The 16,124-nt window shown below is 41.2% G+C and overlaps 1 protein-coding gene across 3 annotated transcripts in view; it reads left to right on the plus strand.

Annotated features, from left to right (window-relative positions):
• The window catches only part of MYO1E (myosin IE), a 147,520-nt gene that overhangs the window by 46,333 nt on the left and 85,063 nt on the right, over positions 1 to 16,124 (plus strand). For 2 of the 3 annotated variants that reach the window (XM_032783616.2, XM_032783618.2), the window contains exon 2: positions 14,365 to 14,508. In XM_032783616.2, coding sequence (XP_032639507.1) covers positions 14,365 to 14,508 — 144 coding nt within the window. The remainder of the gene's footprint in view (positions 1 to 14,364; positions 14,509 to 16,124) is intronic. The other variant, XM_075069581.1, reaches the window with a different exon arrangement.

Here is a 16,124-nt window from a genome sequence, read left to right on the forward strand (position 1 = left end):
GTGAGGAAGACAGACTGGTGTGTCAGAGAGCTGACACAGTCTAATACCCAGCAAAGCTCACCTCTGTACCTTAGCAAGAGTAACACAGTTGCTCACAATTCTGGATGTCTAGAACAGCATGTCACACACTCCACATGGGTTTTCATCCTTATGGTTTTGCATGTGTGCAGTTCCTCTGGTCGCACATACCTGCCCAGTTACGTTATGCAGAGGCATTGTTGAACAGGTTCAGTCTGCAAAAGGTGTGGGCCTCTCTTTCACCAACTCTCCATTGTCTGGCCCCGCTACTAAAGGAGAAACACTACATGTCAGCCTCATTTTGGGGATTTACATGACTAGAGCCATGTGCAGATACAAAATTTGTATCGGCATCCGATCCACCATCTGCAAACAACAGTCTGCAGATATAAATCGGTATCCGCAGATTTACAAGGCTATATACATGACAACTTAGGATTTGGCCCTTAAGAAATATGTATGTATACAGTAAATATTTAATTTTTGAAGTGGAAGGTATTTGCAAAGGGATACAGTTGTACTTTCTATAATATTATATGCTGCTGAAACAAGGAAGCATGTGCATTTGTGTATATCTTAAAATATATATATTTGTTATTTTAAAGAGAGCGTTCTGCTGCAAAATGCACGTGGTCCATCATAATCCCCAGATTCAGCTCTGATTCATTGGTCTGGGGGACAAAATTCCATAATGCTAATGAGAGAGAAAAATATGAACTCATTTACTAGGGCCCAGATCCTCAAAGGATTTAGATGCCTGACTCCAAAAGCCTGATCCTGGATCTCACATGATTGCAAACTGGTGCAGTAGCCTTATTAACTTCAGGGGAATCACTCCTGATTTGCAGCATAGATGAGATCAGAATCAGTCCCCAGAATCTTTAACCTAGCATGCTGATTTAGTACTGGAGAGGTAAACAGGAAGCATCTGTAGTCCTGAAGAATTTATAGTGCATTTGTTCAGCATTTTGTGAAATTAAACAAACAAAAAACTGTACATTAAAACTTCCCCCACTAAACTAGAACTCCCCTCCCTGAATGAGTAATGGAGAAACATCAATCACCCTGTTAGTCATGAGAGGATCTCTCTGTAGATAGGGAATGCTGACTTTTAAGAAATCTCCTGTCCAACACTTAAAGAAAAAAAGCTACAGTTTGCATTTTACTTCTCTGCTCACAGTTGCAGCTAGTAATGCCTTACTTACTCCAGTGCTGCTGTATTGAGTTTATGAGAGACCTGACTACTTTAATTGGAGAGAAATCTTCATTAGCCATATTTTTAAAGTGACTGTCCAAGGCGCAGATGAGAAAAGTAACCTTGGCCACAGCTGCTGCCCAGTGTTAACAGTTCTCATGAATCTTGTGATGATTTGGTGGGTTTTTTTAAAAGCTCCAGTTCCTGGAGGCATGTGAGTACATGCAAATTTAATTTTTTATTTTTAAAGTAAGTTTCCACCCTTATAGTTGTGGAGAAAAATATGAAAGTGTGACTGTAGTGTACCCCGAAGATTCAAAAACCAGAAGGCAAAAATAAAAGAACTCCTAAATGTATTTTTTTAATCAGTCATGATTTTTTGCATCCTGACTCATGTTTTTTGAGCTTTTGGTGTTGGCAGTATTGATGATGTGCATGTAAGCTGCAAGGGCATGGGCAGTCTACCACACTGGACCCCACATAAGTGCAGGAACTCACATACTTTTTATTTTACTTATTTTGTGAATAAATATAAAACAAACAAACAAAACCCCACAGCCTGTAACAGACACCTGGCATAGAAAATTTCCGCCCAAATGGTGAAAATTAGGCAAAATTGTAAGCAAATGAAAATTGGATCTTGTAATGGAAATTATCTGGCAACATTAAGTGTAGGTTACAGAGGCGTTTAGATGCTTCCTAACAGTGTGTGTATGTGTATGGGGGCCCACTGGTGCCTAAACTGTGGCCCCACCTTCCCCTCAAGACCCTGCCCCTTTTCCCTATCGGTCGTCCTTACAGACATTAAAAAGTGGTTGTGCCATGGCCCTCTCCCCCCTGTTCCGGCGCCCCGATATTGGTGAAGTTGGCAGCACAACCTAATTGTGTAGCATATCTTACTGTTAGTCTGGATGGGTAACATTCATCCCAGTGCAGAGGCCCACACTGGACATAAGGGTCAAATTTCACCCATTATGCCATGTTCCATTAAAATAGTCAATGTATATGCCCTGTATTATGTATATGCCATTATGTAGAAAAATAATGCAACCTTACTGCAAAATCAAAGCAAAGCTGCTACTGATAGAATGCATACTTACTCCAAAGAACCTTCCATGCACTGGTTTTATTATGTAAAATCCCTTTGAAAGCTGTGCTGAATTTGAGATGAAATTTGTTTTAATTAAAATACCTGGTGAAAAGTAAATATTTAATGTTAAAAGGATAATTCCATCTTAACGGATTAATATTAAATGCACAGATGTTGATTATCAAAATGTAAATGGTTAGGCAATTTAAAAAACAAAACTTACTTTCCCCCTGCTAACGACCATTGGCAGGGACACCACTGCACACTTTAAAGACTAACTCTATATTTTTATTTTTCAAACTTAAGCCATCTTCAATTGCGAAGTTAAGTAGGATAGTTTATGAAGCTGCAAGAACTCTCTTTGGGACCTAGTGCCTTTGTGTTAAAAAATAAGAGAGCTGAACTGATTAAAATAATTATGTAAAAAAAATCAATTTGGAATGAAACAGCACTAACTTTGATCTTAATGCAGTTTGAAGCAGCAGAGACATAAAACCTGAAGTACTAGATCTATAATGTAAACGTAGACAGACTGATGTTCTTCAGCTATAACAAAGCTATCAGGCATTTCTATAATGGAAACATTTTTGTTCCCTGGGAATAGTAAAATGAAAAGCAAAATATTAATGATTTAACACGGATGAAGATGCCTTGGTTTATCGTCTGATTCTTAGGTCTTGTTTTGCTGATCTAACAATTTAAATCTCATTTGTAATCAATTCCTGTAGAAATCTTGCTATCTTCTCTCTCATAGTGTATTCTTTGTAAGTAAAAGGAAGCAGAACCTGCAGCTGAAATTTGGCTTTAACTAGAAAGCCAGTGGGTGCATTTTCTACCTTTTGAGCATGCTGCTACATATAATTCCCATTAACTTTTATTACACACCTGCAGCAAAGGAAGACAGTGGTAAAAAGAAACTCAAAAAATTGTTTGCACTGGGTCCAGCCAGAGGTCATGCCCTTAACAGCATACATAGGCTGCTGTCCAGGCAACAGTGGCCACCCACTGGCCAAAGGAATAGCTACTGGTCCTGTCTGCAGGCAACAGCAGAATGACTTGCTAATATAAATCAAGTTGTAACCATTGACAATTGATTTCTGCAGAGCAATATTAGCCGCATGACTGGAGTCAGAAAAGCAGGCCTAAAGAGTCGTGTGCACACCCCTATCTTGATATTCAAGTCTGTACCAGGGATTCAGAGGAGTCATCCGTGACACTTGGCAGACACCCATTGACTGTGCCACTAAACACAAACAGCAAGCCAGAGGGTTGCAGTTGGTTCAGGAGGATGCTGTAGGCATCCGTAACCCCCCCTCCAAGAGGAGGTCTGCAGCCAGATGCACTACTGCAAAATAAGGTAGTTCTTCACTGTAAAGATGCCCTTATCCAGGGGTGGGTCTGCTGCTATGAGGAACCACCAGCTAAACCCTCCTTGTAGAAGGGGGATCAGCACCAGAGCTTCTGGAACTGCAGTAATAGCCTGGAGGCAGCCTACAGAGAGGAATTCTGTCCCGGTGAAAGTCTGCAGCACATAGTTGTCTACTTGGGGTGGGTACTAGAAAAAGAATTTGTCCTCAGTTCTTTGTGATACTACATCTCAACAGCTGTGAGCATCAATCTTGTAAGAAAACAAATACCTTGGTTTCATCAAAGAAAAGATTGTCGGTTGGCAAAAAGAACAACTTCCAGTTGCAGTTTATTTCTAGTAGTGCAAACAGGGCAATGTCTGAATAGAAAGGAATTTACTAGGGTAAATTTTGGCCTGTGAAAACGATTTGGTGCTAAAAATTCCTGAGATTCCAAAGCCCTGAAAGATAGGGGCAGGGGAGGGAGGGGGAAGTCAATTCAAATAGGAAATAGCTGTACTCTTAATTACTGTAATGTTTCACTGGCTTTGTTTTCAGGTGGCACCAGTACACAACATGTGCTGCACAGCATCAAAATGCTGTCTTCTGACAGTGCATGTGAGAGACATTGGTTCACTGTACCTCATATGAGCCATATGGCAGGTTCAGAGGTCAGTTTTGTTCCTTATTTGGTTTTAGAATGACCAGGTGAAAAAAATTTCAGACGACATGACTAATGCTGAGGCAGTCAGTGGCAACTTATACTAATTTACTAATTAAATTTTCAAATGGAATGGAATCCATTTAAACTGAAGCCATATTATAAACTTTTTGTGACCATGACATATAGTAGCTGAAGCAGAATAAATTCATCCTCTATAATCACATTAATGACTGCAGGAAGTGGTAGGAGAAATAGTAATTCTTCTGGATATTTTAGGAGAATTTATCTTTTGCAACACACACATATTGGAGGTGTGTAAATAGAAGAAATTAAGTCCTGATATTCTCAGCCAGTGCAGATTCCCCAGAACTAACAGTGGAAGCTGTAGTGTAGACAAGGCTTAGGCAGTTTTACCATCCTGACATCTAACCTTGTTCAAAACTTACTCAACAGTGCAACATAAACTCTACAATCCATTAGAACAGGACTTCTCAAAGCTGGTCCGCTGCTTGTTGAGGAAGAGCCCCTGGCGGTCTGGGCCGGTTTGTTTCCCTGCCCCGTCTGCAGGTTTGGCTGATCGTGGCTCACACTGACCGTGGTTTGTTGCTCCAGGTCAATGGGGGCTGCTGTAAGGGTGGCCAGCACATTTCTCGGCCTGCGCCACTTCCCACAGCCCCTGTTGGTCTGGAGCGGTAAACTGTGGCCAGTGGAAGCTGTGATTGGCCGAACCTGAGGATGGGGCAGGTAAACAGACTGTCCCAGACTGCCAGGGGCTTTTCCTGAACAAGCGGTGGAGCAGCTTTGAGAAGCACTGTGTTAGAAGACATGCTGGAAAAAATGCCACCAATATGACTATTTCCACCAGTTATGGTAGGCATTGCCAAGTGATGCTGTTTTACAGTCTTCAAAGTTGTTCTTCTCAGTGAACAAATGTTCAGTTGTGAGAAGACTTGCTGTGTTTTTAGTTCTGCAAGACCAGCAAGGGGGTAATTTGTTGTCTGCCTTGATCTCTGATTAGAGTAAATTCTTGAAGCAGAGTTTCTCTCTGGCAACCCGTTATTGGTGTTGGGCTGAGGTTCTGGAAAGAAGGAATAGCCTGGATGCTGTTTCATAGAATATCAGGGTTGAAAGGGACCTCAGTAGGTCATTTAAGTCCAACCCCCTGCTCATAGGGGGACCAATCCCCGGACAAATTTTTACCCTAGATGGCCCCCTCAAGGATTGAACTCACAACCCTAGGTTTAACAGGCCAATGCGCAAACCACTGAGCTATCCCTCCCTGCCACTGGTATGCCACCACAGCTGTATAGGTGTAAATAAAGTTACACTGAGGCCTTGTCTTCACTACTAAAAGAAGTGTGTTCTTTACTTCAGGGTAACTAATGCACAAAAATGCTCATGGGCTATCAGAGGTAAAAACATAGTGAAGACCATTCCTGAGTTGTTTGTAATAGAATACTGAATAGAAGATACAGGAAAACAAGAAAATTGCAGGCATGAATGGGCAGAGAAAGCCCTCAGATTCTACCAGCTGAGCCAGTATGACAGGGAAGTCCTGCTTTGAAAAATGAGTATGCACTAAGCCTGCCATAGAAGAGGAGGAAGGAAAGTACACAGACTTTGACAATTTAAAACACAGGGACTGCCTCTAAGCATATGCTTCTTAGACAGCTGGGCTTACTAATGGCAGCATTTTAAGTGGCCTAGAGCTGGCTTTGAAGGTAACACCTCACTGGATGCAGGGAAATACCTCTGTGGCTGGACAAATGTAAATGTTGTGTCAGCCAATAATAATTCATGGATTTATTAGGCCTGGTTGAAAATAAATTATATTTTGATGATCAGATTTAGGGATTTTTAAAAATGGATCCCTTAAAATGAATAGTCTGATTCACCCGCACCCTAGCTGGGGCTCCCCTTCCTTTACAACTTGCAAGCTGCTTTTGCCTGCAGAACTGCAGTAGCTCGTCCCTGACCCATCGCACATACAACCTTTCGCAATGCAGCATTATGGTTGAATTTTTAATTATGCCAGTCAAGAAGTGTGTGTGTGCATGTGTGTGTTACAGTAGAGTCCTTTTACTACGTGATCACCCAGCACTGGACAAAATGACACACTATTCAGCAAATAATGCACTAGTTAATGGAAAAATATCTGCACTTTCTTGGTAAACATAGACTCACCTATACTGCATATATGCTAAATTAATTTTAATACCGTGCCCTCGATTACACTGTAGATATATGGAATTATGCGCTGGTGAGTTATGTTTAAAATATATCCTTTTACTACTGCATACATATTTTGTATTGTTGAATAGATATATTTGTACAGTCGTAAAATTATTTTGTAATGCATATATACAAGAGGTCAGAGAAAGGTCACAGTGTGTAGATAAGGTATTTCTATAGCAAGACAGCAAAAGAGGATGAGGAACTTTGTGTTGTTTTTTCCTGTATGTTCATAACTTGTACAATGTGTAGGTACACGTATACTGTACAGAGAAAGCCAAATTGATCCTTGGTGTAAATGGTGCCACTTAACTGAAAACAGTGGAGTTGTATCTGCATATACCAGGATTGAATTTTGCCTAAGCCTGTCCCACTGAAGTCAATGAGAGTTTTGCCATCAATAGATTTCATTGGGAGCAGGATCCAGCCCATAATGCATTATGGAGGCACCAGAGTAGCCCTGTTGTCAAGTTGAAATTAAAACTTCAGGTGTATGAAATTCTCACAATATTGCACTCCTTTGAGAAGAGTATTCTTTGGAAACTTTCTAAATAGTCTCTGCTAAAAAAAAAAAAAAAAAAAAAGGTAAATATTCCAAACAATACAATGTGTAATCCCCAGTTACCAGGCAGAAACAGTAATGTAGCCATTTAGTTTTGCTTTTACGTACATTTTTTCACATTGATAACATTTTATTTATTTCACCTTATAAGAATTCCTTTTTTGGTATTGTTCCCTGACTCACTAAAGTGTGGTATAAGATATGCAGTCTATGGATGCCTCACACCAAGATTGGGGAAACAACCTTCACAAAGTAGAAGTGCTTTTCAAAATAGCAATTGCTTCGATGCAAGAAGATAACGTTACCCATCACAGAAATTTCCTTTTTTCTATTTTCTACCCCTAATTTTGATTTTTAGGGTGTGAGTTTTCTGGCTTCCTTTTTCTTATTTTGTTCTTCAATGCATTTATGATGTTTTTATCTTCCTTCTTGGTTCAAGCTGCCTGTCCTACAACTAAAAATTGAATACCTTTTCTTTGTCATTTCCTCAGATCTTCAGCACTGCTTTTTGTCTTCCTTTCTTAATTTTTCCCTCATGTTTAATTTAAAGCATTTGCCTTTTATCTTGGTCAGTCTCTTTAGCTGCTTTTGCTCTCTTTCCTTTCATTTCCTCTTTCGAATATTCTCTTACTGTTGCTGCAATATTCCTATTTTTCTTCTTAACGTACATATATAGCAGCTGTTTTAAGCACATTTCTCTCTTGTTGTTGTTCCCTTTTGATTTTTGATCACCACAACCTGGGATTGAAATTCACATTAAAGTTTCCGGAGTATTTTTCTACTGATAATATATCTTTTCATGCTGGCAAAATATGTGAAAGACTACTATAAATGGATTGTAAATTATAAGTATTTTGATAGCTGATGTCACTGCTGAGTAGCTGTGTGCTTATTTTGGTCTCAAGATAATTCTTTAGATTAAAAAAAGAGGGAAAAAAGGGTCTGGAGCACACAAATAAGGTTTAGATCTTTTTTAGAAAGGATAGAAAAATGAGTTCAACCCATGTTTATAAATAAATGGATTCATTGCTTAGCATACGGAGATGCTTTAAAATGAGCATTTCACAGAGTGGTTCCAAATAAAGATTGGGTTGAAGGGAGAAACCTGATAACCAAAACTTCTTTTTGGTTTAGGTTTTGAGGCTAATTACCTTAATTGTGAGCCTAACTTTGGGGAAGTAGATAAAAGTTGAGGCATCTTTTGGGATCGCTGTGTTTTCTATCCCTCTTTCCCTCTCGGAAGCACACCCTAAAAGTTCTTATACATGCCAAGGGAAAAAGTGAGATGCATGATTCCCTACTGGTATAGCTCTGATGGGTTAGCCGTGGTGGAAACTGTAGTGTAGATGGGATGCAGGCAGTTTTACCTCCATGACATCTTGTGTTACCATGGCAGCTGTAAGCTCATATTTCTGATCTGGTTGGGAGGAGAACACAGATGCTGCGCCTGCAAGTATTTGTTGTGACTAGAAAAAAAAAAAGTTGAGTCACACCTTTAACTGCGGAAAGTAAATATTTTGTGCCCTCTTGGGAGCTGTGAATCACCTTTTGCTGGAGAGAAGTTGCACTGATGGTGGATTCCAGGTCCATTTCTTTCATTGTAGATGCAGCCAAAGGCTCTGGTGACCATCCCTCTGGCAAAAGATCTTACAAATTCTGCTCATTCAGATGGCTAGAGAGGGTTGCTGCAGAGAGACGTTAGGCATGCCTAGCCCTTCCTCAGGGACTGAGTGTGAAGTCTCTTCAGATTTCTTGTTTTAAGTTTTGTATTTTTAGACAAAGCACTTTAAAATGGTCAGAACTACAAAATATTTGCTTTCCTCACTTAAAGAAAACCCTGTTGTGTGTCCCAGCATGACCCAACCTTTTTATAGCTACATCAAATAGTTGTAGAGTAGGATGTTGTCATTTCTTGTTCTTTTTCATAATAAGGACAGAAATAAAAACACAGACAGTTGCCATTGTAACACAAGGTGGAGTCTGACATCCAAATTTCTGTAAATAAAAATCCAGCTGCAGCATTTGATCCATCTGCTTACATTCTGAAGAAAACAAACAATAATGATGTGCTTGTAACCCATGATTTGTGGAATTATGTAAGCCGGGAATTTATCTTATGTATTCAGCATTTCATTTATGCAGTATAAGTGAGAACAGTTATAAAATTCGGGGCCTCAGTGCTTTTCTCTCTTTGCCATCCTTCTGTCTTCTTCAAGATTCAAATAGCCTTATCTGTTTGTTTTAATTAACAGTTGACTTGTACTATTAGAAGATAGTTACAAAAAGGGAGATTCACCACTGGGTACATGGACTGGTCCAAAGTGTCTGTAGAATGGTCTTCTTGTCTGTTGCTGAGACTTGAGAGATCAGAAAAATGGAAAGTGCATCTTAATCTTAATTTCTAGCTTGTTTACGGTTTTGATTGTGTCAGAGCATTTATAACAGAGGAATAACAGAATAAAACTGAGCAGAAGACTATAATCATGTGATCAATATCCGCTGGTGGTGTTGGTTGTCAGATTTCAGTCTTACAATTGAGTTCAATGTGCTAGCTATTGCACTGGCATTCCTAAAGTGTGGTAGCTCTAACAGCAGAACATTAGCGCACAGGAGGTCATTATATGACCCCCAGATATTCTTGTCGGAATGCAAAGTGGGTCTGATCATAAGCATGGAACAGCAACAAAATGAAAAACAAAAGCTGACAACAATGCACTACACACCTTTGTTCCTGTTTCCTTGCCCCGCCTCAGTTCCCAAGGCTATGTCTACACTACACAGCCTTTAGTGACATGGCTGTCTCTCTCCTGCTGACAAAAAACTTCTACCCCCAATGAGCAGCATTTGCAGTGTCGGCAGCGCTCCTGATGACAAAGCGCTGTTCACACTGGCACTTGTCCCAGCAAAACTTTTGTCTTTCAGAGTTTTTTTGTTAACACCTCTGAAAGACAAAAGTTTTGTCGTTCAATTGCCAGTGCAGACATAGCCTAAATCTACTCCAAACATTGGTTTTAGAGCAGTGGTTCTCAAACTAGGGCCACCGCTTTTTCAGGGAAAGTTTCTGGCGGGCCGGGCCGGTTTGTTTACCTGTCGTGTCCGCAGGTTCGGCCGATTACGGCTCCCACTGGCCGCAGTTTGCCTCTGCAGGCCAATGGGGGCTGCAGGAAGGGCGGCCAGCATATCCCTCAGCCCGTGCCGCTTCCTGCAGCCCCCACGGATCTGGAGCGGTGAACGCGGCCAGTGGGAGCTGCGATCGGCTGAACCTGCAGACACGGCAGGTAAACAAATCGGCCCAGCCCACCAGGAGCTTTCCCTGAACAAGTGGCGGCCCTAGTTTAAGAACCACTGTTTTAGAGAACATCAGCCAAGTTGCTGAGGGACCCCTGGCATCCTGACCCCCTGGACCTCTCTTCCAGCCTGTGTTTTTGAGAACTCAGCGCAGGCTGAGGTTTGTTTAATTCTGCCAAGTTCCTCTTTTTACAGCTACTCAGGCTTTGTCTTCACTGACAATGTTATCTCGCTATGGAATCCTAAGGGGAGACAAAGCATTTGTAGTGTTTACTGCAAGATAGCTAGGTGAAGTCGTACCCCTACCCACATCATGGTTCTTGACCTTGTCAAGTTTACCTCTCTAAAACTGATGTGCTTTGTCTTTGCTAACTTAGCTATCTCAGGTTTCAGAGTAGTAGCCGAGTTAGTCTATATCTGCAAAAAGAATATGAGTACTTGTGGCACCTTAGAGACTAACAAATTTATTGTAGCATAAGCTTTTGTGGGCTATGGTTCACTTCATCGGATACATGCATCTGATGAAGTGAGCTGTAGCCCACGAAAGCTTATGCTACAATAAATTTGTTAGTCTCTAAGGTGCCACAAGTACTCCTATTCTATTCTTTTAGCTAACTCAGTGGCTCACAAACTTGTATGGTTCCCGTACCAGCCAGTGGCAGACTTAGAGTTAGTGGGGCCCTGTGCACAGCTTCATTCCCCCCACCCACCCTCGCCGGAGACCCAGCCAAGAAGAAGAACATTCTCGCTTATCTCCCCTGCTGTTTTTCATTCTTTTTTTCTTCATCTTCCTCCTATATTATAAGTAACAGGAAGTAAATGAAAATAAAATGAGGCACCTTGATTGTTTTTGTAGTCTTTTTTTTCCCCTCACAGACCACTTAAAAATTGCTGAGGGTCTCGGCAGACCACTTAATGATCTTTCCAAGAATAAACGGACACAAATCTGACATCAGGAATCATAACATTCAAAAACCAATAGAGAACACTTCATCGTCTCTAACCACTTAGTGACAGACGTTAAGGTGGCAATTTTCGTAAAAATGTGTAGCTCCCTCACAGAATTTGGCTGCAGTGTTCCAAAACTGCCGTCTCTAGATATTCAGAAGTGTGGGATTTTAGTGGGGCAAAACAAAGAAATCGCTCTACAACTTCACCATTGCCAGTCACATATCTTAAAATTAATGTTAATTGCTCTACATGACTCACATCTGGTGTTGAATCAATTATTATGGAATAGTTCTTGGCATACTTTACTTCATCAGTGAATTGGTTTCTGAGCCGCTCTGCCATTATAGTGCTGAATTCATTGTAGGTTTGGTGTGCTAAAAAGTTGGTCTTCCCTGAGCCACAATACTGATAATTTTTCAAATGTTCTTTGAGCAAATCATCAAATTTCAAATATCCTGACCCTCACCTGATCTTTTAGTCATATAGCTTGAAATATCTTCCAAAAATTAATTAGTTCCTTCATTTAAAAAAATGCTTCCAAATCACTGCTTCCATTGTGTTAAGGCAAAGTCCACCAGTCTCATGCAGAAGATTTTTCACATTATATGAAAACTTTTACTTGGTTGGCCTATGTCTTGCAGGTGCCTCTTTCTTGACAAATCTAAGTTAAATCAAATACCACTTGTTGTTGTGACTGGTTAAAATAAAAAAAACATTTGAAGATGCCAAAATTTTCTATGATAAAATGCTAAACTGGCAGAGTTTCATTTATAATTTGTAGCAAGAAATACACATTTAAGAATGAATTTTCTTCTGACATGGCATATACTTTTCCTATATGAAATAACACATTGGTAGTATCTGACATACAAAAGGCAGAAACTTTGGTAACTTGTCCATTCTACAGCTCCATTGGGCTGTGGATTCCCTGAATGCCATCTACATGGCTACAGAAGGGTGAGCTTGGGGTCACTCAGGGACAGTGGACTCACAATTAGGCAGGTCCACCGGAGTGTAGAGTCATTAGTGGGAATACTCTTACCACTCTTAAAGGTTTGATACAGTGCCTATTAAAAGTCAGTGGGAGTCTTTCCAGTGGTGAGCTGGAGCCGGTTCGCACCGGTTCGCAGGAACCGGTTGTTAAATTTAGAAACCCTTTTAGAACCGGTTGTTCCCGGACAACCGGTTCTAAAAAAGCTTTTAAATTTAACAAAAGCTCGAGCAGCTGTCCACCCAGTCCCCGGCCCCAGCTCACATCCCCCTCCTCCCCTGAACACTCCGCCCTCCTCCTCCTCCCCCTCCCCTGCTTCCCGCGAATCAGGTGTTCGTGGGAAGCCTGAAACCAGCAGCAGGCAGGTAAGCTGGTGCTGGGAGGCGCGACGAGGGCTCCAGGGAGGCACGGCGCGGCCCTGTCTGACTCCCCTTGGCCCTGGCCTGGCCCCGGCCAAGTGCTCCAGCCCGGTCCCGGCCGAGTGGCCCCAGCCCTGGCCCCAGGCAGTGCGGTAAGGAGGCAGGCAGTGGGGAGGGGGTGTTGGAAGAGGGCAGGGGAGTTCGGTGGATTGTAGGGAGGTGGATAGGGGTCGGGGCAGTCAGAGGGCAGGGAACAGGGGGATTGAATGGGGGCAAGGGTCTTGGGGGGGGCAGTCAGGAAGGAGCAGGGGTTGGATGAGGCAGTGGGGGGCAGTCAGGGAGAGAGAAAGAGTGGTTGGATGGGGCAGGAGTCCCAGGGAGCCATCAGGAATGAGAAGAGGGGTTGGACGGGGCGGCAGGGGGCAGTCAGGGGACAGGGAAGGGGGGTGGATGGGTCAGGGGTCCCAGGAAACATGGGGGGTTGGATGGGGCATGACCCCCCGGGGGGACACGAACCCCTTGTGGGGTGAGAAGGAGGGAACCTGTTAATATTTTGGCAGCTCATCACTGAGTCTTTCCATTACTTTCTCTGGGTTTTGAGACTAGACTCTTAGGCCTTGTATATATTACAGGTTTCACTGATTTTCTTCAAGATGTGCTTTTAAAATTGTTTTAGTTAAATTGGTGCAAACCCATGTGTGAACACTTTTAATAGATTTAAAATTGGCTTACATCAATGTAGCTTAATTGATTGATTCTTTACCAATTTAAGCTACATATAAGCCATATGTTTAAGAGTGTCCACATATGGGTTTGCACTGGTTTAAGTAAACAGATTTGAAGACTGGCTTTAGTTTAAAGTCGTGTGCTTTGTAATATTTCGAGACTTCAGTAGTAACCACAGAGTACAGTAGTTCCTCTGGCACTCTGTAGCCTGCTGAGGAATTCCTATGTAAATATGAGCTAAATACAAGAATTCATAGATTTTAAAATGAGAAGGGAACATTAAGATCAAACCATCTGACCTCCTGCATTACACAATCCATAAAATGTCACCCAATAATTTCTGCATCTAATTCATAACTTCTGTTTGAGTTATAGTATATTCATTTAGAAAAATATCCAGTCTTGACTTAAAGACTGCAAGTAATAGAGAACCTACCATATCCCTAGTTAGTCGTTTCAGTGCTTAATTATCACTCACTCACTCATGCCCGTCACCCCAATCGGGGTATGGATAGTGATTGTTAAATGTTTGCACCTTATTTATAGTCTGGAGGGGTTTTTTTGAGCTTCAGTTTCCAGTCATTTGATCTCATTATGCCTTTCTTTGCTAGATTACAGAGCTGTGTATTATTGGAAATCTCTCCCCATGTAGGTTCTTGTAGACCATGATCAAATCACCTCCTAATCTTCTCTTTGATAAACTAAATAGATTGATGAGTGACTGATACTTCAATTGTTAACTGAAAATTTTGAAGTTCACATTATTTGTGTGTACAGAGATGCCTTTTTATTTGTCTCTGAGTCTAAGCAAGAGATGAGGGATGCTGTGTAATGTGAGAAAATAATTTGGGGATCAGCATAGATGAATGAACTGACTCTTCAATTTTTAAAGCTAATGAGAAATCTGTATCTCTTCAATATATATTACATTTTTTTTTACAGGGCAGCAAGGGGCACTACCGATATCACTGGCAGAGTCACAATGTCAAACACAGTGGAGTGGATGATATGGTCCTTCTCTCCAAAATCACAGAGGATTCCATAGTGGAGAATCTAAAGAAACGGTACATGGATGATTACATCTTTGTATCCTTTATGGACATGTTTTTACTGGGGCAATGTGGGTTTGCTGCTATAGAGCATAAGACTAATTAATATATATTTATATATCTCCATCTATCCATCTATCCATGAAAGCAGATCACTGAAAGATGCTGAGCATTTTATATGAAAGTTCATGTGGGATTTAGCAAAATGCTTTACACACTGAGCAAAACGTTGCGGCCAGGAGATAGTACTCTTCCATTTAGTAGCACAAAATACCTTTGTTCCTTTGGAGCTCTCTCTCTCTTGGGTTACACTTGTGAAGTTTTTAGTCCTGTGTTTTGCACTGATGAAAGCATGTCTGATACTTCATTTTCTCCCTATAAAAATGTGGCATTTGTATTAAAATTATCAGTCTAACAAAGTGGTGTTATTAAGTGTTTTTCAGAAGAATTCATGGTTAAATCAGACAGGTTAGACTTTAGATTTTTGTTGTAAATACTGTTATTACTTTTTTATCCCTCTCCAGTTTGTGCAGGCTTTTATTTATTTATTTATTTATTTTTATTCTAGAGATCAGCTCCTGAATTTTCAGTTGTTAATATGTCCATCCATGAATGAACATTAATCTGTGCCACTTGGGGCAGAGATTACTGAATCTTTCCACTAAATGCTGATATAGTTTTTCATCAGAAAACAATCATTTCATAGGTTTATACTGACATAATGAGTGCGTGGTTTACCATATTGGTGCCCTGGATGTTGTCATTCGTCTTTGAATTAAATCCAAAAATGTATAAGGGGAGCATTGCAAATTCACAATACAGAAATTATGTGCAGTGGCTTTTATTTCCTTGCTGGCTAACATGACCTCATTTTGCAGCTATTGTTCCATAACAATAGATTCTTATGTAGGGCACTAAATACTAATTCTGTATTACACATGCACAGAGGAATTACTTCATCCATCTATTAAATTCTCTGCATTAAAACACTGCAGCTATGTAAGAGCACACAGCATAACTATATAACAGTTAAGGAAAGGAAGTGAAGTACAGTAGATTCCATTTAATAGCAATCCTGATATTAGCAACTTCCAGTTAATGGCAATATATTGCCAGGAACTAATCCCATCCCATTAAACATAATTGTTACTAGGGATTTGGAAATTAGGAATAGCATGTGGTTTATTACTATCTCTTTTTGGAAGAAAGGTGCCACCTTCAGGCAGTTTGCAAGGCTGCTGCCCCAGAAGGAAGCGCTGGGATGTGCTGAGCATCCCCTACAGACAGGTTTTTGGGGCTGCAACTGGAGAAGGAAGTGCTGAGACTTGCCTTTTCTGGCTGCAGCCGAATAAACCAGCCTGAGGCCAGCACTCAGCACTTCCCAGCACCCAGTGCTTCCTTCTGGGGCCACAGCCCTGCAAGAGACCACACAGGAGGTGTGGGGCTGTGAGGGGAGGCCGTGGGCCACACAGTAGCAGGGAGAGGGGCTGCAGCCCTGTCATAAGTAGATAGGTAAGGTAAGGGTTAAGTTTCTTTTACCTGTAAAGGGGAACCAAACACCTGACCAGAGGACCAGTCAGAGAACTGGATTGTTTAAAAGTCAGGGGCGGGAATTTGTATACTGAGGGTCTTTGTTGTTTCCTCGGCTATGAG

This window comes from Chelonoidis abingdonii, chromosome 9 (assembly GCF_003597395.2).
Source record: "Chelonoidis abingdonii isolate Lonesome George chromosome 9, CheloAbing_2.0, whole genome shotgun sequence".
Taxonomy (NCBI): domain Eukaryota; kingdom Metazoa; phylum Chordata; order Testudines; family Testudinidae; genus Chelonoidis; species Chelonoidis abingdonii.